At 55.8% G+C, this 17,539-nt stretch overlaps 1 protein-coding gene across 2 annotated transcripts; it reads left to right on the top strand.

Moving 5' to 3' along the window:
- The first annotated feature begins 1,395 nt into the window (after positions 1-1,395).
- Positions 1,396-16,877, top strand: POMGNT1 (protein O-linked mannose N-acetylglucosaminyltransferase 1 (beta 1,2-)). 2 transcript variants are annotated; one of them, XM_074151450.1, is made up of 21 exons: positions 1,396-1,506; positions 4,640-4,748; positions 5,151-5,266; positions 5,577-5,642; positions 6,082-6,195; positions 6,855-6,972; positions 7,268-7,366; positions 7,914-8,041; positions 8,614-8,684; positions 8,970-9,045; positions 10,509-10,592; positions 10,726-10,767; positions 10,977-11,035; positions 11,572-11,644; positions 11,948-12,076; positions 12,405-12,530; positions 12,684-12,748; positions 13,107-13,151; positions 13,329-13,464; positions 13,965-14,074; positions 14,364-16,877. In XM_074151450.1, the coding sequence occupies exons 1-21, from the start codon at positions 1,396-1,398 to the stop codon at positions 14,464-14,466; spliced, it is 1,980 nt and encodes a 659-aa protein (XP_074007551.1). In that variant the 3' UTR covers positions 14,467-16,877. The 2 variants fall into 2 exon arrangements, with proteins under 2 accessions (XP_074007551.1, XP_074007552.1); XM_074151451.1 differs by having other exon boundaries at positions 1,396-1,510; positions 4,644-4,748.
- The last annotated feature ends 662 nt before the right edge of the window (positions 16,878-17,539 follow it).

Here is a 17,539-nt window from a genome sequence, read left to right as displayed (position 1 = left end):
GCGGGTGGGGCGGCGGCGGCCGCGCTGTCACCCCGGCCCGGAGCCCCGGCCACGCCCCGCTCTCTGGCCACGCCCCCCCCCCCCCGCCGCCACGCCCCTTTGGCCACGCCCACCCGCCTCCACCTGCCCGCACCAGCGAGGTCCGCCGGGGAGTGCAGAGCGGCGCGTGGAGGCGCGGGGGGGAGGCGGGGTTAGGGTTGGCCCCGCCCCCGCGGCGTCTCTGCGGCGCCGGAAGCGGCGCGGGCCCACTGGCGCTGAGGGTTCGCGGGGCGGTGGCAGCGCCCAGCCGGGCCCGGGAGTGGGCCTGCCCTGTCTGCCCAGCCCCGGTCTAGCCCGGCCCCGCCTCCGCCTCGCTTCAGCCTCCCCGCGCGGACCGTGAGTAGCGCGGCCGGCACTCACCCACCGGGCCGCACCGCGCCGCCCGGCTTCCCCCCAGGTTCTGAAGCGCCTAGGCCCTCCTGTCCCCTGGTGCGGCTCCGGGGCCGCCTCCGTCCTTGGATGCCTGGCTCTCCCTTCCCTCCCGCCTTTCGGGACCCCTTCCCCCAGCCCTGCATCCCCCCGAGTCCCTCTGCAATACCCCACCTCCTCCCTCCGGCGCCCCCTTGCCCTTCCCCTGGGGGCTCTGGGTCCCCCCAGTCTTCCTCTCCTCCCCTGAGCGATCCCCACCCCATAACTAGTGCTCCCCACTTTGCCTGGCCCCGCTGGGGGGGACCTTGTGCTCCCACTGGGCCCCTGGCATCCCGGCCCAGGCCCAGTGGGTTGTGTGGGGAGCCCCAGGATCTCCAGCTGGTCTGTGGCCCAGCTCTGGCCTCCAGACCTAGGCTGGCTGCATCCCTGTTGGTGGGGGTGGTGCTGCTTCACAGCCCTGCTGCTGCCAGTGGGGAGGGTCCCTCTCCCCTCCAGGGACCCCGCAGGCTGATATGGCCAGTGACAGGCCCCAGATTGGCAGGTGTTACGGAGGTGCCATCACTGGCCTCTTGGCCGCTTTTCTTTTTCAGGGAGTGGGAGTGGGCCCAGTGCACCACGGTAGCCTTGCTAAGGGGTTGGTCTGGAGCAGAGGTCCTCCCTGGTCCATGGGTTCAAGGGCTTCCCATCACCCTGCTTACAGTTCTCCAGCAAAGCCTGGCTTCGTGGATCGCTCCCTGCGGGGCTGGGGGTGCTGGCACACAGGGAGGCTCTGTGGAGCTTTTCCTCATGGTGCATGAGTGCCACTCATGGCCAGTGCTTGTGCCAGGCTCTGTCTTTGCTGGGGACAGGGTTTGAAGATGCTCGCCTCCCTCACCCTGCGCCTGTCCTGTCCTGTCCTGGCAGGGAGCCCTGATGGACATGAGAGTGGAGCAGAGTGCGTCCTGACCCCTGCCTCACGCGGCTGCCCCTGTGCCAGCCCCTGTGACTATGGATGAGTGGAAACCCAACCCTGCCGTCAAGCCCCACAAGAAGCGCAGCTGGTACCTCGCCTGGAAGTACAAGCTGATGAACCAGCGTGCGCTGCGGAAGCTGTGCCAGGTGAGTCACCCACAGGCCGGTGGTGGATTAGGGAGGATAATCTATAGGGTTTACAAGTTTATGGAGCAGCTGCGTGGGTGGAGGTGGGTCTGCTGGCAGTCTTTGGTGATCTAACATGCTGGGGGACATAACTTGTCCCCCAAAAAGCTACATCCACTGTCTTTGTACCCATGTGTGGGAGGTTCTGCCATGTCCAGCAGCTCCTTCCAGCTGCAGATGGACCTGTTGGGTGGCTATGGCAGGAGATACGATTATCCAGGCGTCCTTGGGAGACTTTCAGCTAGAAACGTCACCTTTTCTTTCCCTCCTGGTTCCAGACCTGTGCCAAGGGCTCAGCCTGCAGTGGGAAGCCATCCCTGCCCCGTTTGATTTGCAAACCAAACCTTGGCACAACAGGTGGACAGAGAAAATAGGGCTGAGTAACAGGATCCCGTGCCCCAGAGGCAGCTGGTGTCTGGGAAAGCCGCGGGCCTGGCTGCTTGTGCTGTAAAACAGCTAATCCTCAGCGCAGCCAGTGTCCTGGGGGGTGTCTGGGGATGTAAGGACAGGGAGGGTTTGGCCTTATGGCAGCAAGCTGCAGAAAAGGGGCCTTTCCTGAGATGAGCAGAGCTTGGTGAAATCTGGCAGTTGGTTTCTGTGGGAGGGAGCAGGGGAGGGCTTTGTGTGTGCCTGGGAGGATGACGGCTGGTGAGGGCTCCTTGGAGAAGCAGACTGCTCAGTCCTGCGTCCCCTGGGGTACTGGGGGCTTGGGAACAGGCCTGCTCGTTCAGGCAGGCATTGCCCATCACACTGGGGGCAACAGGCTAGAGCCTATCTGCTGTTATCTCTCTTTCATGGTGCTGCCGTGGCTTAAAACAGAGATGAAAATTGAGCTTAAAATATGTAAACTAGAGTTGTGACTATGGAGTAGCCAGGTCTACAGCGGCTGGGCCTCTGTCAGCAGCTCTGACTGAGCCAGTCTTGCTGGTCTCCATTGCTGGTCCTGCTTGATGCTGCCTTGTTTGCTCTGGTCACCTGGGCTGTGAGGTTGCTTCTTTGTCTGTCCAGGACTGACCAGGGTGGAAGGTCTGGGCAAGTTGGTAAGGTGGCCTTCCTGCTTGCCTCCAGGCACAGCCTGCTCCTTGCTGTGAGCCCAAGGCTCTGTTCTTGCCTAATTAAAAGGTTTCTGTGCACAGATCTTGAAAGGTGTTCATATTCCTAAGTCAACAGCAAAACAACAAGCCAAAATGTCTTAGTGATGTTTGAATTATCACGTTTTCTACCTGTCCGTCTATTGTCTTATTGCTGTTTTTTCATTTTCCCCTTCCTCAGTTACTTCTTGAACCCATTTGGCTGCATGGCAGAGGTAGCAGCAACATTTAGTTTTGAGGCAATAGCTGGCCAGGTAGAGGGGGGATCCTTTTAGTGCTTCTCAATAAGGGCAGGTCTGTATGTGATCTCAACCCCATGCCGGACCTCAGAGAATCAAGGGTCCTAGAGCTGAAAAAGTCACAGATTTTTAGAAAGCAAGCTGTTGGGGTGTTGAGGAACAAGGGAAGAGTCTCAAAACCACCCCAGACCTGTCTCAGCATCTCCTTGTGGGGCTACGAGCAGCTTCCACCAGCCTGTCACCTCCTCTCCCTTGGTTGCTGTGATGCCTCCATGCTGAGTCTTAGGATGTTCCGGGTGGTTAGCAAGACCCTGAGCTTGCATGGCTTGGGAAAGCCACCTGGTATGTCCACAGCACAGCTGGGCTGTGGGATGAATCTGTCAGCAGCGCTTAGCAATCAGATTTGGGCCTCCATGATGGCTCTATGCTGAGCTGGATGGTCCCTCCTGACATGGAGGCTGGTAGGGAAGCCCTTCAGAGGTTTTAGCTTTGAGGGTAACAGCTGCTTGGGGCTTTGTGTCTTTAATCCAACAGCAAAGCCTTCCATCACTGCATGACTGTCCAGGGCAGCTTTTGGGCTCTCTGCTGGAGCCGTTCCTCAGCCTGGTGCAGGGCTGTGGCTACTGGGCAGGGACTTGTGCCCTCATGCAGTGCCCCACAGCCACCACATGCTGCTGTCACCTTTCCACCATGAAGAAGCACCTGGGCCCTGGGTTACAAAGTTCCCTGAGTCAAGTAAAGAGAAACTGCTTCAGCTGAGGCCTCGTCTTTCAACCCAGGCCATCCAGCATCCCTTGCCAGCACTGCAGCTCTAAGACCATCCTCTTGGCTGTGACCAGATGTGCTCTTGCAGCTTACAGCTGCAGGTGGATCATTTCCCAACATGGGATGTTGGCAGCCCAAGTTTTCCTGTGTGGCTCTGTCTCAGAACAGGTCCTTTTAACATGGAGTAGTTTCCGCTTTACGCTGGGTTCAAATAACAGGAAAAAGACTGAAATCGGGGAAGAGAAAAACAAGATGCATTTTTAATAAATAGAAGTGCTTGTAGAAACGTTGTAATCTTTTCTCTCTCCCCTTGCTCTGGGAGCAACAGGACCATGGGACATGGTGATGCTCATGTTGGGGATTCCCATGGACTGCTCCATAGCCCTTGGACCTTCCCATAGCTCTCTGCGTCAGCATCCATGCGGGTCGCCTTGGTTTGCTGCAGACAGTGAGGCTGTGGGCTGTTCTCTGCAGCCTGTGGCACAGTGTGGCTTCCTGAAGTCAGACCTTATCTTCTTGCCTTTGCCTTGCTTTAGTCACATGGCATCTTCTGTCCCTCTGAATACCCTGGATGTGTTCTCTTGTTGCAGAAGGAGAGACGAGAGTAGTGGTGCTGCAGGAGAGGCAGAAGTTAAGTTTCCCATGGGAGCTGTAACTCTGAATTACCAAACTCTTTGCACACAGAGACCCTCAACCTTGATGCAATATTTTAGCAGCAATCTGCTCACCAATCTGGAAGCAGGGACATATTGGAAGCGGGTTAATTCTCATGTTTCAAGAGCTCAGTGCTCTCCAGCTAATGAAAGCGTTTCACCTGAAAACTCAGTCACCTGTATTTCTTCGTCTTTGCCTTTTCCCAGAAGAAAATAGGGGAAATGACAGATGCTTATGATTCCTTGCAAGATCTCCTTGGGGTGCCCTGCAGCCTCTGCCAAGGAGGTGGCCTGATCTTGGGGTTGTTACTTACAAGTTGGTAACACAAAGCATCCTGCATTGCAGACAGGTGCTGTCCTCTTCCTGCTTGTGACTGTAATTGTGAACATCAAGCTGATCTTGGACACCAGGAGAGCTGCTTATGAGGAAGAGGAGGAGTCTGCACAAGACTACGGTGAGGGGCAGCATCTTGCTTTTCTCTGAGAGCAAGGAAACCTGAGGGAGGGAAGTAATTTCTTTAAGTCAGGGCAAACTTGTGACTAGCCACAGCGCAAAAGACAGGTATGTGCTTGTGGGTTTAATAAAAGTGGAAAGAACAGGCTCTTCCCGTTCCTGGTCTGTCTACTCAAGGCTTCAGCACGTTTGCCTGCAGAGGTCTCTGTGGGGATAGCTGGGACCAGACCTGCTGCCATTTTGGATTTTCCTTACCTGCCATCCCCATAGATTCTGACCCATGGCCTGCTGGGCTGCGATACCTGGTGGGCGTGACCTCCTGGAGGCTTGGCTGGGCTAGTGCTGAGCCAGGACAAGTCAGAGGTGCCTTGGCTGGTTGAGACTGGGCATTTCTCCCCTGTAGATGACGAGATGCTGAATGTGGAGGTCCCTAGGCACCCTGTCAACAACAAGAGGGTCTTGGATGTCGAGGTGTACTCCAGCCGGTCGAAGGTCTACGTGGCTGTGGATGGGACAACAGTAAGTGACGGGTCCTGACTGTTCCTGTGAGCAGAGGATAGGTGGAGCTGAATGAGTGAAGCCTTGGGTAGTGGGTGGTGAGAACGCTTCTGTAGCTGGCAGAAAGGTCAGGAGTGGTTCCCCCTCCTGCCTACAGGACTGTGGAGGTGTTGTCCTGCATTGTCTTCTACTCTGGCATCCCTCACTGCCATGAGCAAAGCCAAAATGTCACAGGAGAGACACTTGTCCCTTCTCTGGGGGCTCTGCTGTGTTGAATGGGCTGGGAATAAGAGGTCTCAGTGTATGGTTCTCATTGCTTCTCTGCTTGCAGGTCCTGGAAGATGAGGCTCGGGAGCAGGGAAGAGGGATCCACGTCATCGTCTTAAATCAGGCTACGGTAAAGCATCCCCACGTGTCTGCATTTGTCTTTCTTACTGGGCAGTGTTTGTCCTTGCTCTTTAACTGTTGGGGGCATGAGGCAAAGGGCAGCCAGGAGAGAAGTCCCCGAATGCTTGTTTGCCTGTAGTTTCCAGAGCACGACGTGGTCACCCAGAGGGTCACGACAGTGTTTGTCTTGTGCTCACCTAGCTGTCCTTGGGGAGCAGGCGGGAGAGGACTTGTGAGGTTGGGTAACACTGTCCCATGGACCTCAGTGCACTTCATGTCATGTGTGAAGGCCCAAGGGCTGAATTTGCCTGGGGACTAACTCCCTGACATACCCGAAAAGTAACTCATCGTGTTGCTCAGGGACTGAGGCTGCCAGGACAGATTTCCATAATTCTGCGTGTCCTGGCTGTGTAGCACTTCAGATGCATCTGGTGTTTGAATGCCAACAGGGTCACGTGATGGCCAAGAGGGTCTTTGACACCTATTCTCCCCATGAAGATGAAGCCATGGTCCTTTTCCTCAACATGGTTGCCCGGGGCCGGATCCTGATCTTCACCATTAAGGTATGTGACCTAAGTGTCAAAAGAAAAAGTCACTTCGAGTCAGGATGCCCTGAAGCTCATCTGAGCAGTTGTCTCCTGGATGTCATCAGGCATTCCCAGGGCTAAATGTCACATCCCCACTGGGCTATGCCTCGCTGGCTGGATCACCTCCCTTGTCTTCATGTTCACCCTTGTTACTACAGATGCTGATGTGTGCCCAGCAAGGCAGGAGAACTAAAAGCAGATGTGTCAGAGCCTGCAGCAATAAACAAGAGGTTAGATGGAGAATGGACACGAGGAAATATAAGGATGTGGTGGGACTCTTCTGGGTCCTAGTTCCAGGCTTTGGTGAGGGGCACTATGGACTCTGCTGGCTCTGGGCTGCTGTGTGAGCAGCGCTGTGCTGTTTCAAGGTTTCAAGTTTACCTGTGTGAACACATGACCCTGCTTGAGAGCGATTTGGTCTGGAGGAAACAGGAGTCTGCAACTCCTCTGACCTCCCTGTGGGTCGTGATGAAGCCACCGGCAGGTTTAGTGACCTTAGGAACCTGCTCTTGAAGGTTCTGGCTCAGCTGGTTCAAGGGTAGGAGTGGGCCCTGTACCTCTTTGATAATGATGGGAGACTTTCCTTGTCTGCATCAGGAGCTAGACCTCAGCAGCAGGGTTGTGTTTTGTTCCAGGATGAAGGCTCCTTTCACCTCAAGGACACTGCCAAGAATGTCCTGAAAAGCCTGGGGAGCCAAGTTGCACCATTCCTGAGCTGGAGAGACATGTGGACATTTGTGGGGAAAAAGGGAGGTGAGTCTAGCACGGGCCAGGAGAGGGTTCATGGCTCCTTTTTTTGGGGAGAAGCCAAGTGAAGACAAATCCAGCCCATCCCTAACACACTGTATGAGCAGGGAACGAGTCACAGGGAGTGGCAGCTCCGTTCCTCGGGGTGAGGGAGGGGATGGAGGCAAAGCACATCCCTTCAGCAGCTTGCCAATGGGAGAAGGTGCCAAACTGCCAGCCTGAGCCTACAGCCCCTGGTTGTGCATTGACACAATGCGCATGGGCCCTTCCAGACAGTCCTGACCCTGTGTCTCTGCTCCAGGGGAAGTTTATGGGGAGAAGCATGCCAAGTCACCCGCCCTCTCGACATGGGGTGACCCTGTATTGCTGAAGACAGAAGTTCATCTGACATCCGTGGAAGGTAGGAAGTACAATCTGCTGTGTGGTGCCAGGTATCTATGGCAGATATCTGCCGGCTGCTCTCGGTGGTTTTGAGTCAAAGCTGTGGGTCTGTTAGCAGTACGCCAGGATGGATTTAAGGCTGTTTGAGATGGGGATGGTAACTTTTAAAATGGGGCCAGCCTCATTTCTTCCTGATTTCATGGCAGTTCCAGGTATGGTTGTTGAGAAAGAGGAGGGTGGGGAAGTGGGGATGTGGTCTGGCCATCTGTCACCTCTCCAAACCAGGACTAGTCCAGTTTTTTCTGACTGTTGGCCTTGAACATGGCCTGTGGCTGCTCAGAGAGGCCATATGATGGGGATAGCTTCTGAATGGCTCCTGTGGTTATATCGTGCATCCAGAAGCGTGGCTTGTTTGTAGTGATAACGACTGTCTTGGTGATGGCTGAGCCCACTATCTATGTGGCAGTGCAGCCTGGAACCCATAAGGTGAGTCCATGAGGATGAGCAGTCTGACTTTTTTTTTTTTTTTAAATTTTTTTTTTTTTTGGACTCCTTGGTACCTCCAGATGCTGAGTGCCATTGGCCTGACACAGAGCTGAACCGCCGCCGGAAGAGATTCTGCAGCAAAGTAGAAGGTTACGGTAGCGTCTGCAGCTGCAAAGACCCCACACCCATTGAGTTCAACCCTGATCCTGTGAGTGCAGGGGAAGGGTATTCAGGAAGGGCTCTGGGAGGGAGGGCTGGGCTGGACCAGGTGTGTTTGCAGCTCAGATGCAAAGCCCTGTCCTTAAGCACCACCTGGGTGGTGAAAAATGCCCCTGGGCAAGCTCTTGACCCCAGCAAGGGTAAGGTGAATGCATGTGCTCAGGTTATGCTGGGGAAGGGATGTTCTCTTGCACTGAGCTGCCAGATGACCATGGCTCTGGGGACCTCGGCGTGAGCAGCAGACCTTGTACATTTGGAGACAGAGCAGCTAAAATGGCCTTTGGGTGATACTTGGCACAGTGCTGAAGGGTTTGGACAAAGATCTCCAGGTGGATGCAAGTTGGGATTTGGGAGCTGGGTGTGAGGTGGGATGAAGGAGGGAAGCTGGCAGGGTCTCCAGCAGTGCTGAGTGGAGTCCTGGTTTGTCGGTGTGTTCCTGAGCCAAGGGGTGGGACAGTGCAGCTCTGCTGTTTAACAGCGGGGCTGATCCCTATCTCTTGGATCCTGCTTTCAGCGCCATGGCCTCCCCCAGCCCCACTCACACACGTTTTTCTCTTCCAGCTCAAAGACAATAAAGTCTTTGATGTGCCTGTAGCTGTTATTGCAGGGAACCGCCCCAACTACCTGTACAGGTAAGCGTCTCCAGGGGACATGGCTTCTCTGCTCTGTGCCCAAGCCCTCCCCTTCATCCTGCTGGCAGGATACAGCCTCCTCCTGGGGTTGCATGGGCAATGTGGGCCGACCTGCTTGGACAGATCCCAGGGTCCTTGGCCATGGGAAAGGGAAGAGCCCAAGGGCATTAGGTCCTGGTTGCTTACCATGCACCCTTTCCCCCACCCCAAGGGATCCCTGCCCCTCTGCTGAGCGCCCTGGGCCCATGGGGGCTGTGTGCTCAGGTCCCTCCATCTCTTCCCCAGGATGCTGCGCTCCTTGCTGTCAGCTCAGGGTGTCAATCCGCAGATGATCACAGTCTTCATCGATGGGTATTACGAGGTGAGAACACTCCCAGAGGTCCCTGTAGCCATGTCCTTGGTCCCTCAGTAGAGAGTGTGTGGTGCTGGCCCAGTCCTTGGTGGGTGGCAGGCTATGAGCACCTTCGCCCTTCCTGCTTCTGTGGGTCACACTGCTCCTCACCCACTCCTATGCAAAGTCAGTCAGCTTAGCCAAGCCAATGCCTATGTATGAAGGTGCCTTGGCCTTTCCCAAAGCCCAAATTTTACATCTCCACGTCAGAAAGAGGCTGGTGTTCAGGAATGAGGTGGTCATGCTAGGCTCTCCCCATCCTCCTTTCCTGTTTGATGAGCATCATCAGCCTGGGTGTAACACTGCCTGTCCAGCTCCCTTACACGAAACAGAATGAACCAGTCCAGCTGTGCCTGTCCAGCTCCACTCTCAGTAAAAGGTGAAGACACCCAAACCAGACCTTTTTCACGAGGCTCATGAAAGCTGCGGCCAGGTAGAGAAGAGCAGGTCCTTTAGAGGGCAGTGACCTTCCAGTCAGCTCAACATTAGAAAGCCCTGGAGGATCTCTCTGCAAGCCCTGGCTCTCTGGCAGCAGGATGTGCTCTGGGACATGCCTTTGGCATCCTAGTAGGTCTCAGCAGCTTTCCAGCCCTCGTCTCTGCAGCAGCCCATGGGGTATTGTCTGGTTGCCTTGTGGAGGTGGGGAAGGGAACAGGCTTTGTTCCCTTGCAGGCCTCTCCCACCACTGCCAGGTTGTGGGGCTGGGGGAGCTGGTGTGTTTATGCAGGCTCTTACTGCAGCACAACAGAGTGGTTAAAGATAGCAGCATCCATTGCCATGGCAACTGGAGCAGCATCCCTCAGCTACGAGGGGGCAGCCTGAACACTCCTGCTGCCATGGTGGATACCAGGGGAAAGGGGGAATGGTTGGTGCAATGGGAGCTCCTTCTTTCATTTGTGTCTAGTGGGTGGGATGGACAGTAAGGGGATGGAGAAGGCCTTAGTGGGGCCTTCTTCAGCAGAGGTATGTCAGCCCACACATGGATTCTTCTGCCCCCAGTGTGGATGTGATTGGTCGGACAGGTCCCTTTCTTGGCAACTGTGAGAGAAAATTAAGTTGATTGTGTTTTGACATTAAGCAGCTGGTAAATGTTCCTGGCTATACCTGTTTTCTTTCTGCACTGTCCATGGAGGACTGGGGATTTGTGCTTCTCAGATTCTTGGATGCAACTTTAGGTCTCCAAACTAGCAGGGCTAACAGGAATTTATGGTGATCCTTAAGGGCTGAAGGGCTAAGAGGATTTGGTGAGTTCCTTGCTATGGGGTCTTCAGCACAGCATCGTTTGAAGCCTCACTTGCCCCCAGGGAGGACAACCACACATAGGAGATGCCACAGACATATTCTTGGTGTCCCAGGGAGCTAGCACTGCTAGAGGGTGGGGAGAATGTATCCAGACCCACACGTTTGACAAACCGTGTACCTTCCTGTTGCAGGAACCGATGGATGTTGTGGAGCTGTTTGGTCTCTCAGGAATCCAGCACACTCCTATCAGCATTAAAAATGCCAGAGTTTCCCAGGTGAGAGACTTATCCCAAATTCTGGGATAGCATTCAAGGGGGGCAGGCTTAGTCCCACATCTGTGCCAGACTAGCCCTCCCTGTGTTTTGGGGTTTGATGCTAACACAGGCAATGGTCTGTCTTTTCTTGTAGCACTACAAAGCCAGTCTGACTGCAACCTTCAACCTGTTCCCGGTGAGTGAGACCTCTGCCTGGGCCGTGTCAAGCTGCTCTCCTGTGGGAGCAAGACAGAGCAGCGTTTCCCTGGAAGAGTGGCATCTCTGAGCCCCATCTCAGAGGAGCTGGGATCAGCCCTGTGGGATAGGGAACAGCACAGGCAGGGGACACTACTTAGTGTCTCTGTTCTGTTCTTCATCTTTCTGACATCTCTCCTTGCCCTACAGGATGCTAAATTTGCTGTGGTTCTGGAGGAAGATCTTGACATTTCTGTTGACTTCTTCAGGTAACGCTGTGGGTCCCTGAGCTCCTGTTTGGGTGGGGTGTTTCCTAGGAGCTCTCTGGCTGCTCAGGAGAGGCCAGATCCCTGCCATGCTGTAGCTCACCTGTCTGAGGCTGAGCAGCGACCAGGGAACAGCCATAGCAGCTCTGCCTGCAGTGAGGTCAGGTCTTGAATCCACTGTCCTGGCACTCAGAGCGTCTTCAGTCTGGGATCTCTTCCTGGTTTGCTTTTTGGGGCTGCTGATCCATTCTGTACATACAAGGTTGGGGCTGCCCCATAGCAGGAGAAACAGGGACAGCGTCTAACAGGGCTCCTGTTTCTTCTTAAGGAAGAAGAATATTGTCCCCTCCCCGTGGTGAGATGCAGCTTAGCTTGTTTGGATGTTCTTTCTCTGATCTCACAACACCACCAGCTATCTCAGCCCAAGAGACAGGTTGAATCCCCAGCAGTTGAGGGTGTCTTATCTCTTGGTGGAGAATTTGCTTTGGTTTGCCTGGGGGAAGGATATTTGACCAGGAACTGGACAACTCTTTCCTCAGCTTTCTGAGCCAGTCGATACACCTTCTGGAGGAGGACGAGAGCCTGTACTGCATCTCAGCTTGGAACGATCAGGTGAGTCAGGGAAGATGGTGGAGCAGGGACACCTCTATCCTGTGGTGTTCCCAAGTCAGGCTGGGGTCTTGAGTTCTGTTTGTAAAGCAGGGTGTCATCCCCACCATCATCCTAGGTGGGTCCATCTCCCCAGACCTGGACTGTTCAGAAGTGCCACTGCAACTCACCACCCTGTCCCTGCTGTCTGCTTCCCAGTGGCTGTCCCCTGCTCCCTGTGCTGGAGGTCTCCTGGAGCAGGATACCTCCTATTTTGGCAAGGTAGGGGTGCATTCAGGGTGCTGAACGCTCCCCATAACATCGCAGGGCTATGAGCACACGGCTGAGGACCCCTCGCTCCTGTACCGTGTGGAGACCATGCCAGGCCTGGGCTGGGTGCTCCAGAAGAGCCTGTACAAGGACGAGCTGGAGCCAAAGTGGCCAACCCCTGAGAAGGTGAGTACTCTAGAGGCACCCTGTCTTCTGCACCCTGACCTCTGCCCATCAGCAGTCCCTGATCATGATCCGGTCCCTGTGGGTACAGCTCTTGGAGGGGCCCTGGCTCTCCATGATCTGGTGGGAAGGATGCCCAAGCAGAATGGATTTGGGACAGGCAATAACTTGAGGACCATGTTACCAGCTACAGGGCTGGCTGGAACAGCCCAGGCAGGCTGGGGCCAAAGGGGCTAGTGCTGGTGTGGGCAGCCAGAAAGGGTCCCTGGACAGCCACACTACCGAATCATGTCCCCAAACTTGAGTGTGAGTGGCAGTATCCCCTCCACAGCTCTGGGACTGGGACATGTGGATGCGGATGCCCGAGCAGCGGAAGGGCCGGGAGTGCATTATCCCTGACATCTCGCGCTCCTACCACTTTGGCATTGTGGGGCTCAACATGAATGGCTACTTTCACGTGAGTGACCTCCCTCAGCCCCCAAGCCCCGTCCTGGTGCTGAGCTCTGACTCAGCCACCTTTCCAGGTGGCAGGGATGCTTGAGGATACCTCCAAGTACTGCTGACTTCTTACTGAACCCTGTTTTCTGTTCTTCCTCTCTCTTCCTCCTAGGAAGCCTATTTCAAGAAGCACAAGTTCAACACAGTTCCAAATGTCCAGCTTAAAAATGTGGAGAGGTAAGTGCTGGTCAGAAGGAGATCTGGACAAAACAGTTGCTTGACCTGACCCGTGTCCCGTTGTGCTGGGGACACCTCCCTTCTGGAAGAGCAGCCATAACTTCCAGCCCCAGCACACTCAGCCTCCACTGGGGAATCCTTGCGGTGGTTCAGCTGCCCTGTGCTCCTGATGTTGAAGGGTCATGTTTTTGCTGCCACATCCTCCAGGATATGTGGCAGTCCCTGCTCTCCATTCGTTGCCCCAACTTGCCTTTTTGTGTTACACTGGGGCAGTCTTAAGTTTGGATCGTCTTGGGATGATCCGTGCTTCTCAAACTGTCTGACTCTGTCCTTGTCTCTGTGTTCTCTCCTCCAACAGCTTGAGGAAGGACGCGTACGAGACTGAAATTCATCGGCTCCTGGGGTAAGTGGCTGCAGGGAGGTTTGGAAACCACGCACACGCTGAGTGAACCAACCAGGACAGAAGAAAGGGTGGAGGTGGCCCTGGCAGCCCCAGCCAGGGCTTACCTGTCTGAAGTACCCTGCAGTGGGAACAAGGAGCAGGTGGGGTCCCCTCTCACCCCCTGTTCTGTTTTCGCAGTGAAGCTGAGGTCTTGGACCACAGCAAGAACCCCTGCGAGGACTCCTTTGTGCCCGACACTGAGGGCAAGGTCTACGTCATGTTCATCAGGATGGAGCAGGAAGCAGATTTCACCACCTGGACGCAGCTTGCCAAGGTGAAGCTCCTGACATGGCGCGCCCTTACCCCTGCACTGATCTTGACATCTCTGGGAAACACCTGGCTGTTGTTTTTGGGTTTGTCCATGGCCTTGGATGCAGCTCAGCAAATGGATTCTTGCTGCCCTTGGGTGTTAATTAAGGTTCTGGTGTTTACAGAAGGCACTGGATCATCCAGGGCAGATGTTTGGCTCAGTAGATAAGTCTTACAACCTCCCTGTGTGGGAGCCCAGGACCTGAGCTTGTCTTGAATGATCACCTCCAGAAAAGCGATGGTCAAACCCCCTGTCCTGAGGCAGGAATGGGAGCAGGTTCTCCCTCTTATCTCACTAATGATGGCTGGAGGGGTGCTGCTCTGTGCTGCCCTGATTGAGGTGCCACCCTCTCTGCTGTGTCTTGATGAGGGCAGGAATGGTGGCTCTTGCCTTGCCAGGGGACACCTGGCCCTGGTGCCTGTCCCTGGGCTCTGATGCCTCTTCCTCCCTCCCCACCATCCTAGTGCCTGCACATCTGGGACCTGGACGTCCGCGGGAACCACAAGGGGCTGTGGCGGCTCTTTCGCAAGAAGAATCACTTCCTCGTGGTGGGGGTCCCTGCCTCCCCCTACTCGTGAGTATCAGGGGCACAGCAACCTGGGTAAATCCCCCCCATGCTCATGGGCCTGTGTCCTGCCCAGGGCACTGCATCATCCGCCTCTGTCCCAGCCCAATCCTGGGGTGTATCACCCCTTTTCTGAATCATTGTGGTGGGAGGGGGGGACAGGATGCGTGCCCAGAGCTGGAGGTTGTCCCAGTGGGAAAGGAGATAACGCCAGAGAGGAAGGCACGGCTGTTGGGAGTTGGGGTCCTGAGGGAGACCACCATCCATGCCTGCTCCCATCCAGCCTCCTCACCTGCAGGTCTAAGAAGCCCTCATCAGTGACACCGATCTACATGGAGCCCCCCGCCAAGGAGGAGGGGGCAGTGGCAGTGCCAGCGGTTCCTGCAGCAGAGCAGACATGAGACTGGCAGCTGGGAAGCAAGGGGGACTGGGAGAAGATGGGGACTTCCACGGTGCAGAGACAGAGTTGGCAGCAGCTCTTGGAGGCTGATGACTGGACACAGACTCCCATTTCAGGCTGCAAAATGAGACCTCGGGCTCCCTCCAGCAGCCCCCTGTTGTGGTCTCCCTCTCACAAGACAGGGTACTTCCCTGTAGATATCCCATCCCCTCATCCCAGGAACTTTTTTTTTTTTTTAAACACAGACTCTTTACTAACGCTGCTCCCATTGCCCCCTGGCTGGGCAAGGCTGGAGGAAGGAGATGCTCGGCTGGGGGCTAGAGGTGGCCTTGAGAAACACCTCTGCTTCCATTTTTGGCCCCTGGGTTCTGAGAAGGCAGCATGCTCATGTGCAAGTGCTGCAGCCTACCAGCTGGGTGTTATTTATTAATTCTTTCCTGGCTGGCTCCATGCCCGGTGGTGAAGACGGGGATCTTCCAGCATCTCTTCTGTCTCCTGCACAATGGACATACCTTGAAGACTCTATGCTGGGTTGGACATCTTCTCACACGCCAGCTTTGCTGCTTGGGCTGCAGCAATGGGTGCAGCCCAGCTCATAGGCAAAAGGGAACGCTAAAGAGGAGCTGAACATCCTGTGGACACAAGGGGGATGTCCCGTACCCAGCACGAGGGCAGTCACATGCCCCTTTCCTTTCTCTGCAGTTCTGGGAGCTGGAGATGACTACAGATAGAAGTGGACCAGTCTGTGTGTGCTGTGGCTCGGACCGTCCTCGCCCACCTTCTTTGTGGGGAGCAGCCCTGCCCCACGAGTCGTGGGAGAGGGGGTGAAAGTGCCTTGCAGAGTGAGATGGGAGTAGCCAGAGGCATCCCCCCAGCTGCAGGGGCAGGATGGACCGGGGTCCTCTAGAGTGAGAGATGCTGTGCTCTGGTGTGGTCCTTGCCTGTGGTACTGTACCCTGTCTCTCCCTCCTCCCTGGCCAGGTACCCCCAGATCTTGCTGAAGGCAGAGAGGGTTTATTCTCCTGAATCCCCACCCTTACTCTGGTACGTTACAAGCAGGGAAGTTGTGAGCTGAGGTGGGATGTGCAGCTGTGGTACACCCCTCATGGAGAGGGAGGGGGGGTCCCTATCCCCCCTCCTGTGCCTTAGGAAAGACCCCAGCACCCCTTCCCACCTCCTTGGTACTAATGTTTCCCTCCACTGGGGAAAGTCCCGGACCCCTTGCTCAGTGCACCTCCCTCTCTCATCCATGCAGCAAGAGATCTGTTTTCTGCCCAGGTCCCCAGCCTTGGGCAGGGATGCTACCCTGTGACTTGCCCTCAGCAAGAGGACTTGCTGCTCAGCCCTCTCCCTGTGCTTGCAGGGGCTCTTCCCCTTCATTTTCTCACTGTGAGCTGAGCGTCAGGGTCTACACTACACTAATTTATTTATTTATTGCTTGTGGGAAGGGGAGGATGGCAGGAAAGCAGCACTGAGAGCTGGCAGCACCCCAGCCTCCATGGGGGCAGTTGTGGGAGGTTTGTCTCTTGTCCCCCTGGCTCCATCCTCTGTTCCCTTCCTTCCTCCCTGCACAGCATAGGAGTAGTTGTGAACCTGGGACATCTGCTCCTCTTTGACCAAAATGAGCCCTGTGTGGGCACAGCGCAGCTCTGATGTGACTGCAGGGACTCTTACCCTCACGGTCCCTTGCATGCCTGCCCCAGCAGCAGGGATGGGATGTATACAGGAGGGGGAACAAGGGGGTGCAGGGTGGCACCCTTGAGACTGCGGTACTGGGCATTGGGTTCAGCCCTGCCCTCCTCTGCCACCCCCAGAGCTGCCCTTTGCTGGGATTCTGCTCTGGCAGCCAGTGGGCGGGTGGTCTCTGCACTGGCCATCAGGGTAAAGCAGGTCCTTTCAGCGCGATGGGAAAGGGACTTGGCTTCTTCCTGGGGAAAGCACCTCTCTCCTCGTACCCTGCTTTGGAAGAACTTCCACGGCTCTCCACCGTGATGCTCTTTCCTTGGTATCTCTGTTCCCAAGGCCCCATTTCCCTTCTCCCTGAAACTAAATACACTCCCTTTCCCTTCCTCTGTGGCAGGGCTCAGGCTTGGCTTCCTCCTGGGGCTGGGGGAGGTGGTCCTGTGGCTAGGGAATGGCTAAAGGCAAGTTCCCTTCTCTGCTGCCTGCCCTGCAGCAGCCAGGGGACTATGGCTCCCTGATCTCGGCAACAGCAGGACTTGGCTGGTGGGCTTCAAGCTCCCCTCTCTCCACCCACTGCGATGGGCCTGCTGGGTGCTGTTCTCCATCCCTCCCTGTTCCTCCAGCAAGGCTCCGGTGCGGTGGCCGTGGTAGGGCTTGGTGCGTGGGCATCCCCGGGGCTTGCCGCTTTCTGAATTGAATTATTTTTTCAAGAGTAAACATTGCAAAGCTATTGAGCCTCGTGTGTTTCATGGCTGGCTTGGTGCGTGGCCCAGGGCCACCTGCCTGGAAAGGACAGAGCCCTGTCCTGTCCCTGCCCTGTGCAATGCAGGGCTAGCTGTGGGCTAACAGTGGCCGTGGGCCCCTGCCCTGTGGCTGCTGTGCCAGCAGAGGTCCTCCGAGCCGTGCTGTGCCCTATGGTGCCACAGTGGCTGGCACAAGTTTACGAGCTGTTTTCCTTCTCAAGCTTTATCACTTTTATAGAATCATAGAATCATCTGGGCCGGAAGGGACCTTCAAAGGTCATCTAATTCATCACTTCAGCAACCGTCGGAAACTCTGACCAGCTCTGGGGACTCTTCCTTGGCGTAACCAGCACCCGTGTCCCCCGCCGGCACTTCCCGCTGCTGTTCCCAGAGAGATACAGACTCGTGGCCCTCAGCTCCTGGCTTGGTGTCCCCTTGGGGGTCAGCAGGGGGAAGGGTCAGCTCCTCCTGGAGTGGGGAGCACCAAACTTCCACCCCTGGTGCTTGCACTCCACCATCCAGCAGTCTGAGCCCCATGGAGCTGGGCTGCATTTCTGGTCTCTCGGGTGGATTTGGGTTTCTTTTCTTTGAGGGAAATGGGGTTTTGGAATAAGGACCCCCTGCCCAAGGTCACAGCGGAAGGAAGGG

This window comes from Numenius arquata, chromosome 8 (genome assembly GCF_964106895.1).
Source record: "Numenius arquata chromosome 8, bNumArq3.hap1.1, whole genome shotgun sequence".
NCBI classification, from domain to species: domain Eukaryota; kingdom Metazoa; phylum Chordata; class Aves; order Charadriiformes; family Scolopacidae; genus Numenius; species Numenius arquata.
The sequence above is the reverse complement of the archived record's forward strand: the minus strand, read 5'-3'. Positions and strand labels throughout refer to the sequence as shown.